General features: G+C 43.0%; 1 protein-coding gene across 4 annotated transcripts in view; it reads left to right on the forward strand.

The window, feature by feature from the left end:
- The first annotated feature begins 2736 nt into the window (after window positions 1-2736).
- PRDM5 (PR/SET domain 5) overlaps window positions 2737-19146 on the forward strand; it is a 73070-nt gene continuing 56660 nt past the window's right edge. For 2 of the 4 annotated variants that reach the window (XM_088056492.1, XM_005530909.2), the window contains exon 1: window positions 17534-17626. In XM_088056492.1, the coding sequence (XP_087912618.1) occupies window positions 17534-17626 (93 nt within the window). Of the gene's footprint in view, window positions 2822-13827; window positions 13930-14041; window positions 15859-17533; window positions 17627-19146 lie in introns of those variants that run through there. The other 2 variants (XM_088056490.1, XM_088056491.1) reach the window with 2 other exon arrangements.

The following is a 19146-nucleotide window of genomic DNA, read 5'->3' on the forward strand; positions in this document are numbered from 1 at the left end:
TGGCCCCACAGTGTTGAGCTCCTCACATTTTCCTTTCTGCTGCCCCTAGCACGTTGCAGGTTGCAGACTGGTGGGTGACAGTAGGGTTTTGTGGCTGCACAAGCTCCTGTGCCATTCCACATGCAAAATTTGTTGTGATTCTCCCCCCAGACCCAAAAAAAAAAAAATAGGTACCATATGAAGATTGATCAGAAGACACCTGCTGTGTTTAATGTTATATAATAAATGGAATAATGGGAATTCAGATTTCTCTGGAGACGATTCAGATCTCTCTGATTCCTTAAAGGAAGGTAGAAGCACACACTTGCTGGATTACCGTTCCAGGGTGTCCAGGAGCAGTAGGTGACTCCAGCTGGAAATCCTCAAGAACAGGACACTGGTACCAAGGTTAGATCACTGGTTGCCAGGGAGATACTTTCCCTATATTTCATAGTCTGGAAAGCTACTGAATTCTTAAGCTGAAGACAAATTTTTAAGCATTTCTCTCTTTACTGCTGCCAGTTGTGTGGGGATCAGTACCCCTTCTACTGGCCTAGTATGATGTTTACTTCAAAACACATGTTTTACCACAGTTCCAGCTCTGCTTCTTCTCTTCAGCCAGATTTCTCTGAGTTTGGATACTCACCCAGCTCACTTGGCTTTCCTGCCTGCTAACCCCTTATTTTTGCAGCATGTCACAAAATTAAAAAAACTCCCCAAGATGTGTGCAGCTTCTATTTCTGAGCACACTGATTTCGAAGAAAAATGTCACAGGAGTTGTCTTTATTTCCCACTGGAATTCTTCTCTTCCTGAACAGCCAGCTCTGTTTATTCTTCTGGATTAAACTGAGACCATATTAATGCCATATCTACTAATCATCACATTAGTATTCAGGTCTTAATGATCTGAGAGAGGCTGTTCTTTGAAGGATAGAGTCAAAATAAAGGCACTGTTTTATACAGTGCAAATACAAGCTTAACTGAGAGGTGACTGAAGCAGGGGTTAAAGTAAAATGGGTCTCACCTGCTGGGAAGGCTCCAGAGTGAGTGTTTGTGAAAGCAGAGAGCCCATGTAAGAAGTCATAGCATGGGCAACATGGAAACAGATATGAAAAGAATTTATAAAGAATGCAATAGATGAATACCTGGTGTATAAGGTCAAAAAACCCCAGAATATCACATACATATATAAATATACATAAAAATATACATAGGGGCTCTTTTTTTTAAGCACAAAGCTGGCAAGTTAATTAAAATAGAAAGCTAAGCTGGGAAATAGAAGGTTAGATGGAGTTCAGTATTCATACTGATGGTATGTGTCCCTTTGGGACAGAATGCCACGTTGGAATTTGCAGCTGAGGAACATGCAGGGCTGTAGGAAAGCAGCAGAGGTGGCTCACAGGGGTGGCAGCACCTCCTTAAGGCACATCTATTGCAGGACTGTAACAGAGAAGTTCTCTAGAGATGAGGTTTGTTTCAAAGCTGCTAAAGAGTCACTGAGCCATTGCAAAGCCACAGCAAGATAATCTTCAACACCTTCATCAGTCAAAGGGGGCTTACTTAGTTTTACTCCTTTACTCACTGGTAAATATGGCAGCTGTCTTACCATGGGAACTTCAGAGCGCCCAAAATGGTCCATGAGTTACAGAACAAAAGGTTACGATGGTGGCAAAGCTGCAGAATAAATTCACCAGTGATGTACACAAACATTTCAATAACTCCACTAGTAGCAACAACAGATGGGACTGAGAGCCATATTTCTTTGGGTTTTAAGCAGCAATTTTAAGACTGGTAACAGGGAAAAAGCAAATCCTTATTTTGAACAGAAAGCATTTACCTTAGCACTTGGCAAAAAAATGCAATAGTTGCGGTTGCTCAAAGTCCTTTGACAAGTCAGGGTTTGGGTTACCACGTTTGGATACACTCAGTCATGTGAAAATGCATTTTATTTAATTCAGTACATAAGCCATGCCGGGGAAATGTGTACCAGGAACTTCAGGACTCTCCTCTCTCTCTTTGCTTGGAAACCTATTCAGAAACCTTTGTGACAGCAGAGATCAGCCCTCAGTTTTGTGGCAATACGTGAATCTGGTTTGACTGGGATTGTCCCAGATGTGAACAGCACAGCTGGAAACTCATGTTCTCAGTTCTGCATCTGTTCATTGAAATTCCCAATTTTTTTATGTCCTCTTCCATTTGATAATGTTTGCTATTACTTAAAAGGTGTCCTGACATTCCAGTGATGTTAAGAGGCTAGAGGAATATAATTTTTTCATTCTTGACTATTACACACATATTTTTTTTTTTTTTTGTCTCTTACTTCTTGCTGCTGGTTTTCTTTCAAACACTTCTGTATAGAAGGTGCAGGAGAATAAGATGCACAGTTTTGCCCAATAAACAAGCTCTGAGCAATTTCTCTTCCTCTTCTGGGAGACAAATAAAACTGATTGGGTTAAAAACCACGGGGCTGTGGCATATCAGTAAACTGAAGCCATAGAAATCTGAGGGAAAACCTTGCAAAAATACCTTTCTTTGCTGGTTTTCCCTCTTACATGGACTTTTTTTTTTTTTTTTTATGGCAATATGGGTGCAAAATAAATCCGCTCCAAAGAAGGCGGCTTTTTCCATCTGCTTTTACCCCACTTCCACTGATTTGAGCAGTGACACAAAATGCAATCCAATTCCTCAGGGAAATATCACCCAGAGCCTGGGAGGATGTAGCTGGGCTTCATTAGCAGCTTCACCACTGGGGCCAGGTGATCCTGCTTCCCTTAACAAACCTTTGCACAGCAACTACGGAAGATTCCTTGCCTTCCCCTGCCACAGCAGTGTGCTCCTAGAGGTAGGTGGGTCAGTTTGTCTTTGCTTCTTTAAATCTGTTTTTGAGTAAAAAGAGAATGTTCAGGCCTTCAGAAGCTTTGTTTTTATGCTTTAACTCTGCCAGAGAGAGCTACTCGGTTTTGTATCGTGATGTTGGTATTTCACACAGTTGTTTGTGAGGGCTTAGTAAGTGTGGCCCTATTGAAATAACTTTTTCCCTCTTTGTCTCTCCTTTTGTCTGAAAAGTGTGAAAAAAGCCTATTTCCTTGTATGAGGTCTCCTGAACCTGCTAACCTTGTGCATAAGAAGTTTAACTTAAGCTATGATGTCTTACTTCAGAGAACAAACAAAAGAATTATTCTTTTGTTCTCTGAGCAAACAAGGAATAAATGCTTCATACCCCAAACGTGTGTGGATAATAAAATGGCAAAGCTGCTGAAAGGCTGATAGAGAGGAAATAATGAAATGCTGTTTTTTGAGGGTTTTATTGCTGCATTGATACATGCTGTGGCTGTGTCTTGATTCTGGGTTTGGATATTCATGTAGGGTAATGCCTGCTAGAGGTAAGCAGTCACTTGCTTAATTGTTTCCCTCGATTTGGAGAAATGTGTGTTTGTAGCAACAGGCAGCTAAAATGACTATAAATTTCTGCTCCAATGCCTTAGTTTAAATAAATGCTGACAGGGTTATTAAGTATTAATCTTATAATGCATACCTTGCAAAGAGACCTGAGTTCTTGTTTTAATTGTGTTAAAATCCTTTTTCTAAGTCTAGCAAGTGTGGTAGTGAAGAGATCGTCTGACTGTGTGAAATCTGGTTGTAAGGTGGGAGTAACACCACAAAGGGGACACAGTGTTGTGGCTTGCTTTGCTTCTAGAATGGAAGTTAAGAAATTATCCTGCTAATTTTCAAAGTAGGGATTTTTTGGATGGGGGAAAAGATCAGAGAGTCTGGATTATAAAATGATATGATTCTGGTATTCAGTGGTTTAATGTAATTCCTAATTAATACTGATTTTACCTGTGCTGTTCCACACATGGAAATGGACATTTTTTCAGAGGAAAGAAGGATAGAGAACTAAAACTGAGATGTTTTGTGAAGTAAATTATTTTAGTCCCATCCACTCTTCCTCCTGATTTCTTTAACTGTTAAGTAGAAATGAGTGTGTTGTAAATATTGACTTCCCCACTCCCTGCCTTTTCAAGCCACTGTTTTTCAAATGTTGGATTCTCCTGTTGAGCTGCAGCAGCTGTTTCTGGCTGTGTAATTTAATCCTACATTTTAAATACATTTAACATGTAGAGGAGAAGCTGAGCTTTTCACATCATTTCCATATTAAACCTTTTCCCCAGTAGCTCTGTGTTAGTGAGAAGAGCCTTTTTTTTGTTGTCTTGAGGTGCTCCATGGATTTCAGAGTCCCTTTAGAGTTTCAGTGAATCCATGAAAGGCTACGACAGCAACTGACACAATTCAGGGATGGTTTAGTCTTCTAAATAAGTGTTTAGACTGGTTTATAAACTTGTGGTATTAATCCTGCCAGGGAGACAAATTCTTACTTCATTTCATGTGTTTTATGGTTCCAAAGCCTACTTTGGAAGAAGGCTTTTATCACTTCTCTGGAGTGCCCATCACTGGTTATAGTAACCATAATCCTCAGCCTGCCTAGACAACCACTGCTGGTACCTGGCTGAGGGGAGCATCCTCCCTCCTTTTTTTAAACCCTTTCTTTTAGAGAGAACTGTTTATAAATTAAAGTTTAAGTGACCCAGTTACACTGGCAGGTTTTGTGAATGCAGCTAGCTGTTACTTCCCAGCACAATTTGTCCAACAAAAAAAGGGACTTGTCTATTTCAAATTAGGCACAAGTGAATAATGAAAGTACAGCTGGCATCTGATCTTGCAGTCATTGCGTGTTTTGGAAAGTCAACTGATTCACAATTTGATTTCTGCCCGCTGAAAACTGTGCAGAGTTGAAGTACCCTTTGATGAACTGTTAAGAACATGTTTGTCTGTCACTTTAAAAAGAGATCCTCTTTCCTCTGAAGACTTTCCTTACTGATCCTATCTACAGCCAAGAAAACTGGAAAGGGGCAGGTGGAAGTGTTGTTACTCGAGTATTTGCTGTTTGTGGACATGAAATAGTCCGGCTGTTAAAAGGATGTTACATCTCAAAGGCAGAGAGCATGAGGGAGGGTGTCTCAGGCAGTTAACAATGGCTCTTACTTTGCTCATTAGTGGAATCAGGACTTACCTCCTGTGTCCTGGGAAATGAGTTAATTCTTTGAGGACACAGGGATGAGGGCCCCTGCTGAGCACAGGCAGGGCTCACCCGCAGGCTGTGGGCACTCTTGATGTTTTTCCTCCCACGCACCCACGCCTGAGCCAGCTGCAGTCCTGCCCCGATCATTATTACTGCGATCATTCTCCTCCATTTCCCATCGCACAACTGGGGAGCTGAATGGGAAATAAACACAAAAATACATTTATTTCAAGTTGCTTGGCATGGTGTTGCAATTAAAAGCTGGAGCCAACTATCTCTGTTTGTCGTTCAACAGGGAGGCATTGTTCCTCCTCCTGGCTTTTGTTTTCCCGCATACCGGCTCTTCATGGCCACTCTCTCACAGACCACGAGTTTTGTTTGGGTGTTTTTTTTGTTTTTTTTTAATGTTTGACACATTTAAAACTAGAGGGCAGGTCCACGAAGCTAATGCAGAGATGGTGCTGTTCTGGAGAGCTGGTGTGGTCCGTGCTGAGAGCAGAGCAGCTGCAGACCGCCTGCAGATGTGGACCGGACGGACAGTTGCTCATGAGTGATTCCATTATGTTTCCTCAGATCCCTCTTTGAGCCATGTTGGGCAACTGCTCCCAACCTCTAATGGCTTCCTTCTGTTCTCTCCCGCTCTCGTTCAAGCTGTGCAGCTGGCTGCCGGGGGGACAGCACGGTGACAAAGGCTGCTGCAGCACGCTTGGCAGGCAGATGCTGCCTGACAGGGCATGGACAATGCGGGGGCTCTGCTCCCTCTGTAATTGCTGGCTGCCGAGTGCCGGGTAATTGGGCTCATGCCCTCTCCAGAGCGGGTGGAACAGGCTAAGGGACATGGAGAAAAGGCTGCTTTGGTGGGAGTAGTGGGGTGAAGTAAGACACAAGTGTTTCTGGATCCTGGGTAGTCAGAGGTTCTCTGTTGGTACTGACAAAGGCCCTTTTCTCGTTGTGTTTTGGGGCTGTTTGGTCGCTGTGCCCGAGTGGCACCACAGGTGATTTTATAATAACTCAGTCTAGCGTTCAGGACAGGCTTTGTAGGAGGCTCTTCCCAGAGCATTTGATCAGCAGCTCCTAGTTCAGGTGGAGCACAAGAGAAGTGGAGGAAGACTGGAAAGTTATGAAATCTTTTTTACCAGAACCTCTTGCTGCCTTTATTTCCAAGTGAGGCAGGAATTGCTTCTGAGCTCATGGCTGTTCCTGAGCTCAGACTGTGCCCCAGTGCACAGCTTGTGGCGCTGGCACCCACTCACCCTTCTCTAAGAGGTGAAGCTTGACAAAGCCTCCACTTCTGTGCTGCACATAGCATCCAAGTCTTCGTCATCATAATTAAATGAAACACCAAAATACCTCTGTCATTAAGGAACACAAATCTTTGACGAGAGCATTGAGGTAGGTCTGTCCAGAGCTCTTCCCTCAAAGAGCTTTTAACTCAAGCCTCAGGTTTTCTTTGAAAAAAGCCTACATCAGACAAACCTCTTGCAACAGAGATGAGAGAGAGAAAAGACAGACTAGACATGGGGAAGGGTTTATAAACAAATCCCCTGCTGCTCACTTTGTCCCTGCTTCCAGTCTTGCTTTCAGTCAGTTCTGTGGCTTTCTGGGCTGAAGCAGACTGCAAGTTCATTGTGGTCCCTAGGGAACTTTTCCCATTGTCACAGGGGCTGTTTTCTGGCTTGTTCTGCTGCTCTCAGCTATCTCCTGAGCCTGAGCTGTGTCTCCTTGATGTTTGCTTCTCCCCTCTTAAGCACACCCAGTAGCTCACACATGAAGATACCACATCTTTTCCCCTGCGGAGGGGCCCACTTGGCTGTGTTGTCCCCTTTAAACATGCTATACCAAGAGAAACAATTAAATTGGATACTCTGTCCTAGCCCCTAACCCAGATATTTTTTCTGGAAAAAGAAGGGTTTGTTGTGATAATTGTGAAACGTGCAATATAAATATTTAGCTACTGTTAACTCATCTGTTAATGTTTCCTGATATCTTTTCCAAGTTGCTTGTGTGCTTCTTTGTATGATGTTCCCATCTCACAACACTGTTCTTTCCCATCTCAAACTAAGAAACATCTCTTTGAGTTCTCAGATAATGGAGAAAAAGAGCAGTCACCCACACCTCCAGTTTGTGCAAGCTTAATAAATGGGTGATCTATTTGACAATCTTGTACTTCAGCTGGAATTTGTGCTTTCAGGTCCTTTGTTGGAATATTTTTGGTGGCCTGGGCTGCTTTATTTCTGCCAGTTCAGGAGATGTGCTAACGGAGAGTTTGGTTTAGTATTTGGTGTATTTTCTGCATGGGATGAATAATTCTGCTCCCGTCTCCTGCTGCTGTAGACCTGTGTGAATTCAAGTGTAGGGGCTTTGATTAGGAGGAAAGTTCTGAGAGGTGGTGATCTGATGAGGAATTTCTGGGAACTGTAACAAGCCTTCATCTGCTGAAGTAATGGAGCTCTGCCTAAATGAAGATGGTTCCTTTTTCCCTGTTCCAGACTAAATCTTCCCAGTAAGTTCAGAGAAGTGGCTATGGTGGAAACACCCCTCTGTAAATGAACCACCAGTGTAGTGAGAAGTTAGACAAATCTATAACATCTTCCCAATCCCACGGCACCAGAACAGCAAGACACTTCACAGGACAGGGACAAACAATGATACTGAGGAGGAGGAACGGACATGAAAGAAACAAACAATACTAACAAGAATAGAGGCACATTGTCATTAAATGAAAACATCTTAAACAATGACCTTTCTGACAAACCACAGAAATAGCAAACATGCAGCCTTTTTAATAACTGTTCCATACTGGAGTTTTGCACACATACCCCCTGGAAGCTTAATGCACTCCAAATGTCTGTCCCTTGGACAAAGCCCGGGGTAAATGCCCTTTGGTGCCTGAAGGAACAAGTGAAAGCTCACAGGTTGCTCAAACCTGCAGGAAACCCATGCTCCTGACTATGCCTCTCTCCATTTCAATGTGAATTTTATTTAGCAGTTGATGTTTTCTTCATCTTTTTCATTGTTTCTATGGGAGGGAAGTGAGGAGAGAGGGGAAAGAAGATTTTTAGTTAATGTTTTGTCATAAAAGGTATGCTTAGGGTCTGTGCTAAAAATTAGAGTATGCTAAAAATAACTTGTGTGGAATTTTAGTTAGTACTGAGGTTGGGCTGCTGCAGCCCTCAGCAGTGCCATGCTGCACTTGAAATGGACAAATATCTCCATTTTCATGATGATGATGATGGGGGTTTTGGATGAGTTGTCCTATTAGGCAAATCCTGTAAGCTGAAGGAATGGACAAAATACCCTATGGGATGATACCAAAATCAGTAGCTGTTCCTTCTTAGACCACTCAAAACAGTAGATTTCTTACGAAGGAAGTATTCAGATTTCTTTTTTTAAATTTTTGTGGTATATTGAAACCTTTCAAACTTTCACTTCTTTCTAACAGCTTTCAATAGTGGGACCTATCAGATCCAGTAACCATCTGGCTCTTAAATCAGGGATCATTATATGCCTTTAATCCCTCATAAGAGTATCTGTTCATAAATTTTCAAAAGCCAGCTGAAGAGCATTAGAGATTCTGTTCAGCTAAACAGAGTTAAAATACCTGTGATGGACAAATGTTCACCCATGTCTATTTCATGTTTTGTTTCAAGCCCTTTAGATGGTTGTACCTTTTCCCTATGTCTTTTATCACAATTCAGTGTTAGGTTATTATAAATATTCTCCAACCTTCAGAATTTCATTAGGAGTCACAGTTATGCCCGTAGCCTCCAAGTCTATGTAGAGAGGTGAAACAAAGTAAAATTAAACCACTGCAAATCATATTTTTATGGTGTTTTACCAGAATGAAAATGTGTTGTATATAACCCAATAACTCTTATTGCAGTTTGTAAACTAAATGGAAGTAATGTACTGTCAAGAACTATTGTACAAATAATGGAATTCAGCAATTCCAAAGTGCCAAAAAATGGTTTCTCTCTAAGTCAAGTGAGAAGGGGAATGGAGACTCAGTTTCTGCTTTCTGCTGGGGGCTCTGTGCATTATAGCTGTGCCTATGGGAGGACCAGGTTGGTGGTGGGTTTAAAAAGTCACTGGTTAGACAGGCAGGATCCCCCCAGAAACTGCTCATTGAGAGGTCTGCATCCACCCTTCCTTCCCTGCCAGCTCTCCCAGGGCTCCCTTGGTGCTGTAAGCAGGCAGGGATCAGGCCCAAGGTGTTAGCTGTGATGTGTATCCTGTGATTCCAGGCAGGTAAACGCTTCTTATCCCTGGTGACAGACCAGGGAAGTGTGTTTGGCTGCAGGTTGGGCACAGACATGTTGTACAGGGACTAAAGGCTGTGGCTGCTCTTGGAGTACAGACAGGGCTTTTTTCCAGACTTTCTGTGATGACTTATTACAGTTTGGGCAGACTTTCATATAATTTCCAAAAGGGCATGTTAATGTCTTGTACCTCTTGAAAGACACACTTTTAAATAAGATGCAGCTGCCCTGTACTTTCAGCCTGGTCCCTTATGAGAAAAGATGACTAACTCATTTACGGCAATCCTGAGCAGTAATAACTTCAGATTTATGGTGCACCCAGTGTCCAGATGCCTCAGGGCGCCCGACAGGCTATAACTTAAAACGTAACTTAAAAAAAAACAAACCAAAACCCCGTGTGATTGAACACAATGGAGCCGAGGGAGAAACAGAAACCCTATTGTGTGATAAATAGAACGGCGTCCCACAAACAATCTCCAACCCAAACTCGCTGCAGCCCGGCCCAGGGGGGTGCCATTGTGCTCTCTGAAATGCCAGAGAGGAGCACTCACTGCTGCTAAGGGGAAGCATTTGGGCATTGGCAGGCTTGGCACATGGAAAAGCAGAACCAGCTTCAGCTTTAGTCCGAGGAGTTGTGGGCTTTTTGTTAACCAAGGGTGAATATTTCAGAAAGGAAGTGGCAGGCATCTTACACATGTCTTTTCTAGCTGCTGCTTGTCCTCCAAAAGCCTGCTTCTCAGAGTCCACCTGCACTCTTATTAATCTAATGATTACTCTGTACGTACAGAGCATACATAAGCACTCTTCTGTTGGTCCTACACTTATTTCAGATACTTACAGAACTCCTTGTCGACTTTAGTCTGCTCTCAAAATCAACTTCTGCCCCAAAGTGCAGGTGTATCACAGGTTTGAATCAGCTTCTGCTCTCAGTGAGCAGTGAAGGCAGTTCCTGACAGGGGGACACGTGAGATCCTCCTCTCCCCAGCTACTTCAGTCTCGGGACATCTCTGCTTTGTGAAGCTGAGTAAACCTGTAAAGTTTAAATAGAAGGCTCTGTCTGAAAGAGGGAACTTTTTTGAACCCTGCTGTATCATGCTTGATAGATGCTTATATCATCATGCTCATAAGGAAGGACATATTTCTATTTTTTGTCTTAATTTTGAAAACATAATGATGAAGGGAATAAAGAAAAATTACATTCCTGCCTTTAACCCTCCTATTGCTTTCAAAATTGAGTGATTTCACTATGAAGTATTTGTAAGAACACAACCTTTGAAATAGCTATTGGTTTTTCTCCATTTTTCCTTTATTGCTTGTTTTTCTAATATGCATAAGTAAAATTGCAGTTGATCCTTGCAGACCTTGGCAATAATATCCAAAAAATCATTTGAGACAGAGTCATATCTTTGATGATTCTTATCTTTCTTAGAGTCTAATCTGACATATTGATGTTTGGGACAGAGCTGCTGAGTACCAGTGGTGTCAGGTGGAATATAATGATGAAAGTTTTTAGATGGGAGCATTCAACAGAAAAGCCTTTTTCAAACACTCATCCTGCATGATTTAATGAGAACTTAATTCCTGGCAAATGGTGGTGGTTTGAAATTTTTTTTCTTTTTTGGATGGTTTTTGTTAGGCTTGGTTCATTCTAAACATGCATGTGGTGCCCCTGATTATGCAAGCCCTTAAGCTTCATAAAGCAGCTCATGCCCAAAAGCATTGTTGAAGCTGGCTCTGCTGAGGCCTCTAGGTGGAAAACTCACAGATCTGTTTAAAATCTTCATATTCAGAGCTACCTGCTCTTTCTCAGAACAGAACATATATGTGGATGGAGTGGAGCAAAGATCCACAGAGCAATTTAAGTGTCTGTCCTCTAGGCCTGTGTTTAAGCAGTAAGAATTTCCCATTCTTCCAGAGGAATTTGTTCAGGTCCTAGGAAGGGTTTCCTGGGGGAAGATATTGTTAACTGAGAAAGTGACTTCAGTGGAGGGCAAGTAGGCAGGAGACTGAGAACCAAGGAAAGCTTTAAGGTGTGTTCAGCAGAGCTGTTGCCCATCCTTAAGTCGTGTGTGCTATTCCCTCATAGGACATGGATGTCAAATTTCATGGTGTGTTGGTTTCAGCTGTTCTAAAAATAACAAAAACCCAGCAAAGAAAGATAAATCCAACTGCATTACAAACAATATCCCAGTTCCCAGATCCCTGGTGTCAGTGGGAATTCCCCTTGCCTTTGAAATCTGCTGCGATCAGCCCTAATGGTTTGGGCTTTTGTAGGCCTTGAAGTAAACTGTTGTCTTCTGGGACCAGGTTTCCTGAGAAGGGGAATTAAAGTGCTCCAGCTCACAGTGCAGGAAGAAATGAACACATTTGTAGTGTGGATAATTGGGGGATTTAATCCCTTCACTGGTGGGTCAGGCACAGCTGAATACTGAAAGATTAGAAGGTGTAGTGGACATTCTCCCTGTTGAAAAAAGGGTGACCTCAAATGCTGTTCTTCTGAGAATGGGAAGAAAGCAGTGAGGCCAAAATGCATAGAAATGATGTGAAAGATGACCTGAGACAAGTCTCTGGGCAAAGGACAGCACAGATTGAGAAAAGGTGTGCTCAGAATGGCAAAATGAATTTTCCATAGCTGGCAGTTCTGAGAAATACCTTCTGTATGTATGTAGCCATTCTCCAAGGATTTAAAAACGTTCTGTCAAGCACCTTAATGATACTGGATGTAGTGGAGATTCATGGAGAAGAGAAAATAGGAATATCCAACAGCACCTGGCAGACATGAAAGGCAGAGGTCAGTCATGAGAGCTGTCATCCATCTGCTAAAATAATACCAGCAAACCACTGTGAGTTCATTGTAGTCAGCTGTCTTCCTGCTACAGGAAAACCCAACATGGTGTTCCAGCTTCATGTCCTGTTGAGGGATGGTGGAAAAACACTTCACAGCATTAAAGCCCTTTCAAGGTTTTAGAAAGAATTTGTTGCATGGTTGGACTGCCAAACATGATGAGTTAAATGACTGGCACAAAGCAGGTACTGAAAGGGAGCCTAATTTCCATGTTTTTTCAACAAATAAAAATAGAGAGCACAGCGTGGAAATTAGCTTAGCGATGAAGCTCGTGCTCCGTGAAGATCCCTCTCATGATTAGGTAGCAAGTAGAGGAGGAAGCAGGCAAGTTTAAGGCTTATTGCTCCCAAAAGGAGCACAGGATCAGCTCCAGAGCAGGCTGTAATGGGAAATGCAAAGGTATAACCTTTATGCACCAGGGCATGTATGGGAATGGTTAGGATTGAAGGAAGTAGCTCACCAGGGAGAGGCTGGATCTGGGAAGTCACTTTCCATTAATGAAGGAAAGGCTGAGTCAATCCTGAAGGGGCTGACAGGAAAAACAGGGGGGGAGGGAACATCAATTAGGGAAGTCACTCTGGAGCTGAAATCAGATACTCCTGAGCTGAGGAAGACACTTCTAGGATGTGTAAGGATGTGGCCTAGCTCATATTTACTACATAAAGTGCTTGTCAGTTGCTGTCTCTGAAGAAATTAATGGAGATGGTTTACACTAAATGTTTTAAAATAAGTGTTTTTAACCATTCTGTACTTCATTTTTAGCCTTCTCTCCTATATCACTTATGTGAAGTTTTCATGCGAGATAGCAAAAAAAAAATCTGCTACAATCCCATTATGTTGTGCTCCTCTTAGGTCTGTCACTACGAAACCTGAATTACTAGCTTAATCTCCTACTTACTCAAAATTTTGCCTTTTTTCTTTTTTTTCTTAACCCTAGTTTAAAACCCTCTCAAACAACAGAAGTTAACACTTAATATGCCGTCAGCTGGGGAATGTAAATACAAATGCATGTCTGAATTTTAGTATTTTCAAAGGGGAAGGAGAAAAAAAAAATGATTCTGAAATCCTGGCACCAACTTCTAGGACTTCAAATATCTGAGAGAGGTATTTTGACAGCAACTACTTTGTGCATGTAAGCAAAGAATGAGACAAGCTTAAAACCATTCTTATAATTTACAGCTTTTCATGATCTTGAATATCACAACACAAGGATTATTAGTTTACAGAAAACCCAAAGAGCCAACTGTGCATTGATTAGAAGAGAGATTTTGGGAGGGAAATAATATTTTCATTGCAATGTTTTCTGAATTCAAAAAACTTCAAAAGAATCAGTGTAGGAAAAAGAAACAAAATCACCCACCACACAAGAAAAAAAGGCAATCCTTAAAAATAGCTCTGAAAGGAATTTTGCTCAGCAAATCAAAGTGCATTAGGGAAAGAACAACTTAGCTTTTCGGAGCATCAAAAAACACAGACAAAACAAACACTGTTAGAACTAAAAAAGACCTTGAGACACTGAGTAGATGAGACTTTTTTCCATATTTTAAACAGGCATATTTAATTGTTTCAGAAAGTAGATTGTTCTACATGAAAGAGATTGAGTTTTGAGTTGCTAGTTTGACATATGGTTTAAGTTGACTCCATGTCAACACAATTTGTTCCAGGTACTTAAGGTTCCCATGCCTGGTGATTGCTGGTGGCAAGGGTGCCACTGTCCCCAAAGCAGGGCAAGCTCTAAAGGTGTGCACAGCTCTTACCAGGCTCAGGTAATTTCTCCTTATTTTTTTGAACTGGAACTCTGCACAGCTGAGGAGAGGGGGAAAAAAACCCAGCCCTGAGAGGTTTTTATGCTCTTCCTCTTTCCCATCTTTCACTCAGACTCTGTCATGAGGCGAGCTGGAACCTTTCCTTCCTGACAACGTGCAGTGCAAAATGAGTCAGTGCAAACCCTGTTCCCATCCTGGTCCAGGCACTGCAGTGTGGAAGGTCTGGGAAGTCAGAGTGAAAAAAGAACAACAGTCCCAAATGAAGTGAAGGACTTCGTACCTAGGCAGAGAAAGAGGCTTGGCAAATTCCAGGGAAATACCTGACCAAAACCTTTGCATTCCTGGTCAAAGCTAAGGGTTATTTGCACACCAGAAATATGCAGGTACACATGAACTAAGAGGGAACAGCCTGACAACACTGTACATGTCCTGCACATGAGGTACAATCCAGATAACATAAAGATTTGCTTTAGAAGAGCTGCTCCTGATCATACCTGCTTAAGAGGAAGTGGATGGAGCGAGGAGATCTATAGATTCAGGAAGGAAGTTTTCAAACTTGGTTAAACTGCAGTGCAGAAATGTTTTGTGGACCAGTTCAGACTGGGAAGGAGGAGCCATTATCATGAACAACACCCTTTCTCAGGTGTGTCAGCTGCCAGAATCCAATTCTGGGATTTCTATGGATACTGCAAAAGCTAATATTTCAATACTCCTGGAAGCAAGGAACTCCTGAAAGGATTAAAAAGCCATTAACCTCTCTGATTTCAGTCCAACTGCCTGCAGAGCAGGAGGAGGGAGGACAGAAACGTCAAGTCCCTGAAAAGTTTTAGAAATTATACCACACCATCTAAACGAGGGATTAGCAGTGAAAAGCCACCCTTTCTTCCTGGAGAACACATTTTCCTTCTAAGCTGCTGGACACTTCGGGGGCTGGCATGCTTACTTCTGGCATCCTGTAAGGGCATTTCGGTCTTAGATCCTTTTGTTGGTCAGAATGTGACATATTAAGTATGACATTTAATTAATTAGCTGTTCCTCAAGCGGAGGGAGTGACATCCCGTGCCTCTGGAATGGTGTTGCAACAACAAGTACTTTAACTCTGGACAGAAAAACTCTTGCAATTATTTTGTTTGTCACCACAGGTGGATTCCTGCCATGGAATTTCATGTGGGGCACGGCAGCTTTCATGACTAAGTAAGAGCCTCCATCTGAAAACACCTTGTTCCTTTTCCAAGGAAGTCATGTAAATGAATTTTGACAGCGTGAGGCTTCAAATCTAAATGCTGCTGGATGCCCTTTTGTTTGTCCTTGGCACTCTGTATAGAGAAACACAGAAACAGAGGGTCAACACGTTCAGTTTCTTTGTGCTGTGCTGCAGATGAGTTACAGCTTTAAGGTTAATGGGTGATTAAGTAGAAAAAAAGGGTGTTTTGCTACAGGTGGGCATGCAGTTGTGAAACTGTGATCAATGCCACACCACCAGTACACTGTGAAAGACAGGTGACAGTTTTGTCCAGTGCTACAGCATTTTTTTCTGGTTTGTTTAAACAGAATAAGGCACAGGAAATGGCAATCCACATCGGAACAATAATGGCTGAAATTTACAAAATAAAACAGTTGTTCTTGTGTATTGAAAGAGCTTAAAGACAAAACACAAATGCATTCAAACTGTGCTGTATTATTGCCTCTAACTTCACGTAGAAAAAAATCTATTAAGGTTCAAAATGAAGGACCCCCACAATGATTTTTTTTTCCTCCTCTGAAGAGAAAAATACTGAGGCCTTCATAATGTGAAAAATTATTTTAGAATATTCATGACCTTTGGAAGAAGTCAGAGACATGGAAAATGATGACAACGTTTTAATCGAATATAAATTAAGAAAGACTGGCATCCAATCAAGGAAGTTTTCTGGTCTCCAAAGATATTAAGTATGTTCAATTATGCATGTGGAAGCTTTAGAGCTAGATCTTAATTAAAGGAATAGTTAAATTTTGCTGTTAGTTGTAAAACTGTAGCAATTGCCCCAGGTAACTTATTTCCTCTCAGTTCAATTTATTTGTATTTGAGATGGTAAAATTCCTTCTTATACAGATTTAGATGCTCCATTTTTATTACTAAATTAGTAGTCGGTGTCCAGGTTATCAAAGTGTGAAATCTGTGGGTCTGGTGTGTTTTCATTCCCAAAATTATTCTTTCACCCATGTTGTTGGAGCTTGTCATCCTTTTTTCTTGTCAAATTAAGGGCCTCATCAAATTTACCTGAGCATTTGCTCATATATTGACTATCATGCAGTACTATATAAATTTTTCTGTGTATACATGCGTGTTGGTGGAAATATACATCACCTCTGTAAATATTTTTTCTTATAAAGCTTTATGATAGCTAAACTACGACACTGTAGATACTAAGTGCAAAAAGCCATTGTGTGCAAATAGACAAGGGAACAAAAAAGTAGTCAAAGGGAATTTCATGTTCAGCTAGACCTGACCTTTTAAACTGAATTTTTCCCTGAATGTCCACCTATGGATGGGCAGGAATCCAAGTGATCCAAAGCACTTTCATGATGATCTGATGCCCGGCATGTGGCAACTAAAATTCAGGACTTTTCTTTCATTCCTTCCAAATGACACCAGCACAGTTTTTTTTTAATACTTTGATGGAAAACTATGAGCTTTTACTATTTATACATCTAAAAAGAGGTAGAGAGAAAAGAGGTGCTGTTACGCTCCAGTGGTTTAATTATTATTATTAGCAGCACAATTTTAAAATATGTCTATAAATAGTTTTTTCCTCCCTCTTCTTCCTTTTCCTTCTGCTTGCCTCACATCCCTTCATACTTATTTTAAATTCCATAATCAGATACAACCAAATCCCTTTTCTAGCTACGCCATCAATGCAGTTTAGAGCACAACGAAAACCCCAAAAACCCCCAAGGAAGCTACTGAGCTTTCTAGAAGGTGGTCAGTGTATATTGCACATATATATAATGTGTATTTATAACGCATACTGTAGTGAAAGAGTACTGACGTGATGCTAGTAACCTGTTGGAGTCCGACTTTTCTTCCCCGTTCGACTACATTTTGTGTAGTTTTAATCAGAATAGCATGTCTGTGCTGGGTATGTTGTAAGAACACACGGAATGTTTATTTTTTTAGACAAAAAGCATCACTCTCGGCCGTTCGTAAGGACGCTCAACTTCTGCCTTCAGATCCGCCTCCCCTCAAAACCAACCCCCGAAATCGAAGGGTTACTTGGTTTCCAAGCGAAGCTGCCTTCACGCCTTGCTGGAGCACACATAAAAAAAGCGGGGGGAAGAAGATGAACCCCCTCACGCCGCCGCCGCCGCCGCCCCCTCAGGCCGGCCATGGCGCCGCTCCCGCCACTGCCCCGCCGGGCGCGCGCGCCCCCTGCGGCCGCCCCGCCCCGTGGCGCGCGCTGGCCCCTCCCCTCAGGAGCCGGGCAGAGCCCCCGCATCCAGCCCCTCTCTTCCTGCCCCCTCCCCCGGACTGCCGCTCGCCGCTCCCGGTGGGGATGGAAGTCCCCCGTAAGCCTCTTCCTTCTCCCCGGTAGCAGGCGGCGGGGGCCCCGAGTTCGGTGCAAAAATGCTGGGCATGTACGTGCCGGATAGGTTCGCCCTGAAGTCGTCCCGGGTGCAGGACGGGATGGGGCTCTACACGGCCCGCAGAGTGAAGAAGGTGGGTGATGGCGGGGGAACGGCCTGGCCCGGCCCGGCGGGGAGCGGCTGCCACGTATCACCGGGGAGCTGGGCGGCTCTCCCGCCCCTCTGCCCCGCTCCAAGTTCGCCTCAGCCGAGCCGTGCCCGCCCGGGCTCCCTCCGCTCACGGGAGGCGCCGCCCGCCCGCTGCCCCCTCCCGCTACAAGGAGCGTCCCGGGGCGCTGCCGCCTCAGGCGGGAAGAGGCGCGGGGGGGGCCAGCGGAGGGTTTGCTCTGAGGGAATTTTATTCCTCCCCGTTTTGTGATTTTTAAACTTTATTTATTATTTTTAATTTTTTTAAAAAAAACCCTCAGTTTGTGCGTCTGGCACAGTTGTGAGGGCAGAGCTCCCCCGGGCGGGACCGCCTCCCTGAGGGGAGCGGGGGCCGCCCGGAGTTGGCGGGCTCCTGTCACCCCCCTCACGGCTCTCCGGGCTCGGCGGGACCGTGGTTTAATTCCTTTTTTCGGCATAATAAGGCCGGGCCCCTGAACGATGTCGTTCAGCTGAACCGAGTCTCCTACCCCAACCAGGTGATGCCGCTTCACACCTCATAATTGAAAGTCTCTTGATCATATGAAATTCCAGCTGAGACTGTCCAGGTGGCTTGTTAGGACACATAAAGGCATACCAAAACTGTGAACCCATCATTAGTATACACTTTTCTGTGTTTTGTACGTTTTGCTTTCCATCTTTGTCCTCCTTTTGGCTCTGATTTTTTTCCTAATTTTTCAGTGGTTTCATCAACAAGACTTCAACACCATGGGGTGGAGGTCTCATTTTTAAGGTGTCCCTGAGTGTTAAAAGTGGGGCTGGAAAGGGGAACAATTTTATATCGTTTGCTTTAATTCTTTAAAACTTCTCCACTGATGTTCTGAAGTTTGATATGAAAACTTTGTGGGTTCACACAGCAGGGAAAATTGTACACTATTAGCGTTTGTTAATCCCCAGACTCTGAAATAGAGTGAGCTCTGAAGTGAAAGTCACGGGAATCATCATACCCAATTCTGAGCTGGGGGGAATCTGAGCTTCCGTCCTTTACACTTGACAGTTGAACCACTGGAGCTGCATGCTGGGACAAACAGAGCATTTTCCTGCCTGAATTATTCCACCTTACTTAAAAACTTCACACAGGCAAAGTGTGTGAGGTCAGAGCTGCGCAAGCACCTAGAAAAAGTGTTGCAAGTGCAGGGTGTACTTCGTGTGGACTTCAGAAGGTAAAGGCAGAGGCAGTTGTAGTAGGATCTGTTCATATTAGGAGCTTCTGATGACAGTGTTCTCTGTTGGGAGAAAGGTGGGTGTGTAAATGACACAGGTGGTACATCAGACACAGCCAGACTCCGTGTTACTCTTTTCCATGGAAAGAAAATTCACACCTGAAGCGCTCTTAACTTGTTCCCCTGTCTGGTAATGAGGCAGAAGTACCACGCTTCATGGCTGTGATAAAGAGTAGCTTGTAGCTGTTAAATTAATTCCATGGAGTTTTGGGATTAGGAGGAGGCG

This window comes from Pseudopodoces humilis, chromosome 6 (assembly GCF_049639895.1).
Source record: "Pseudopodoces humilis isolate 2021_Gansu_Grassland_sample_001 chromosome 6, ASM4963989v1, whole genome shotgun sequence".
NCBI lineage: Eukaryota > Metazoa > Chordata > Aves > Passeriformes > Paridae > Pseudopodoces > Pseudopodoces humilis.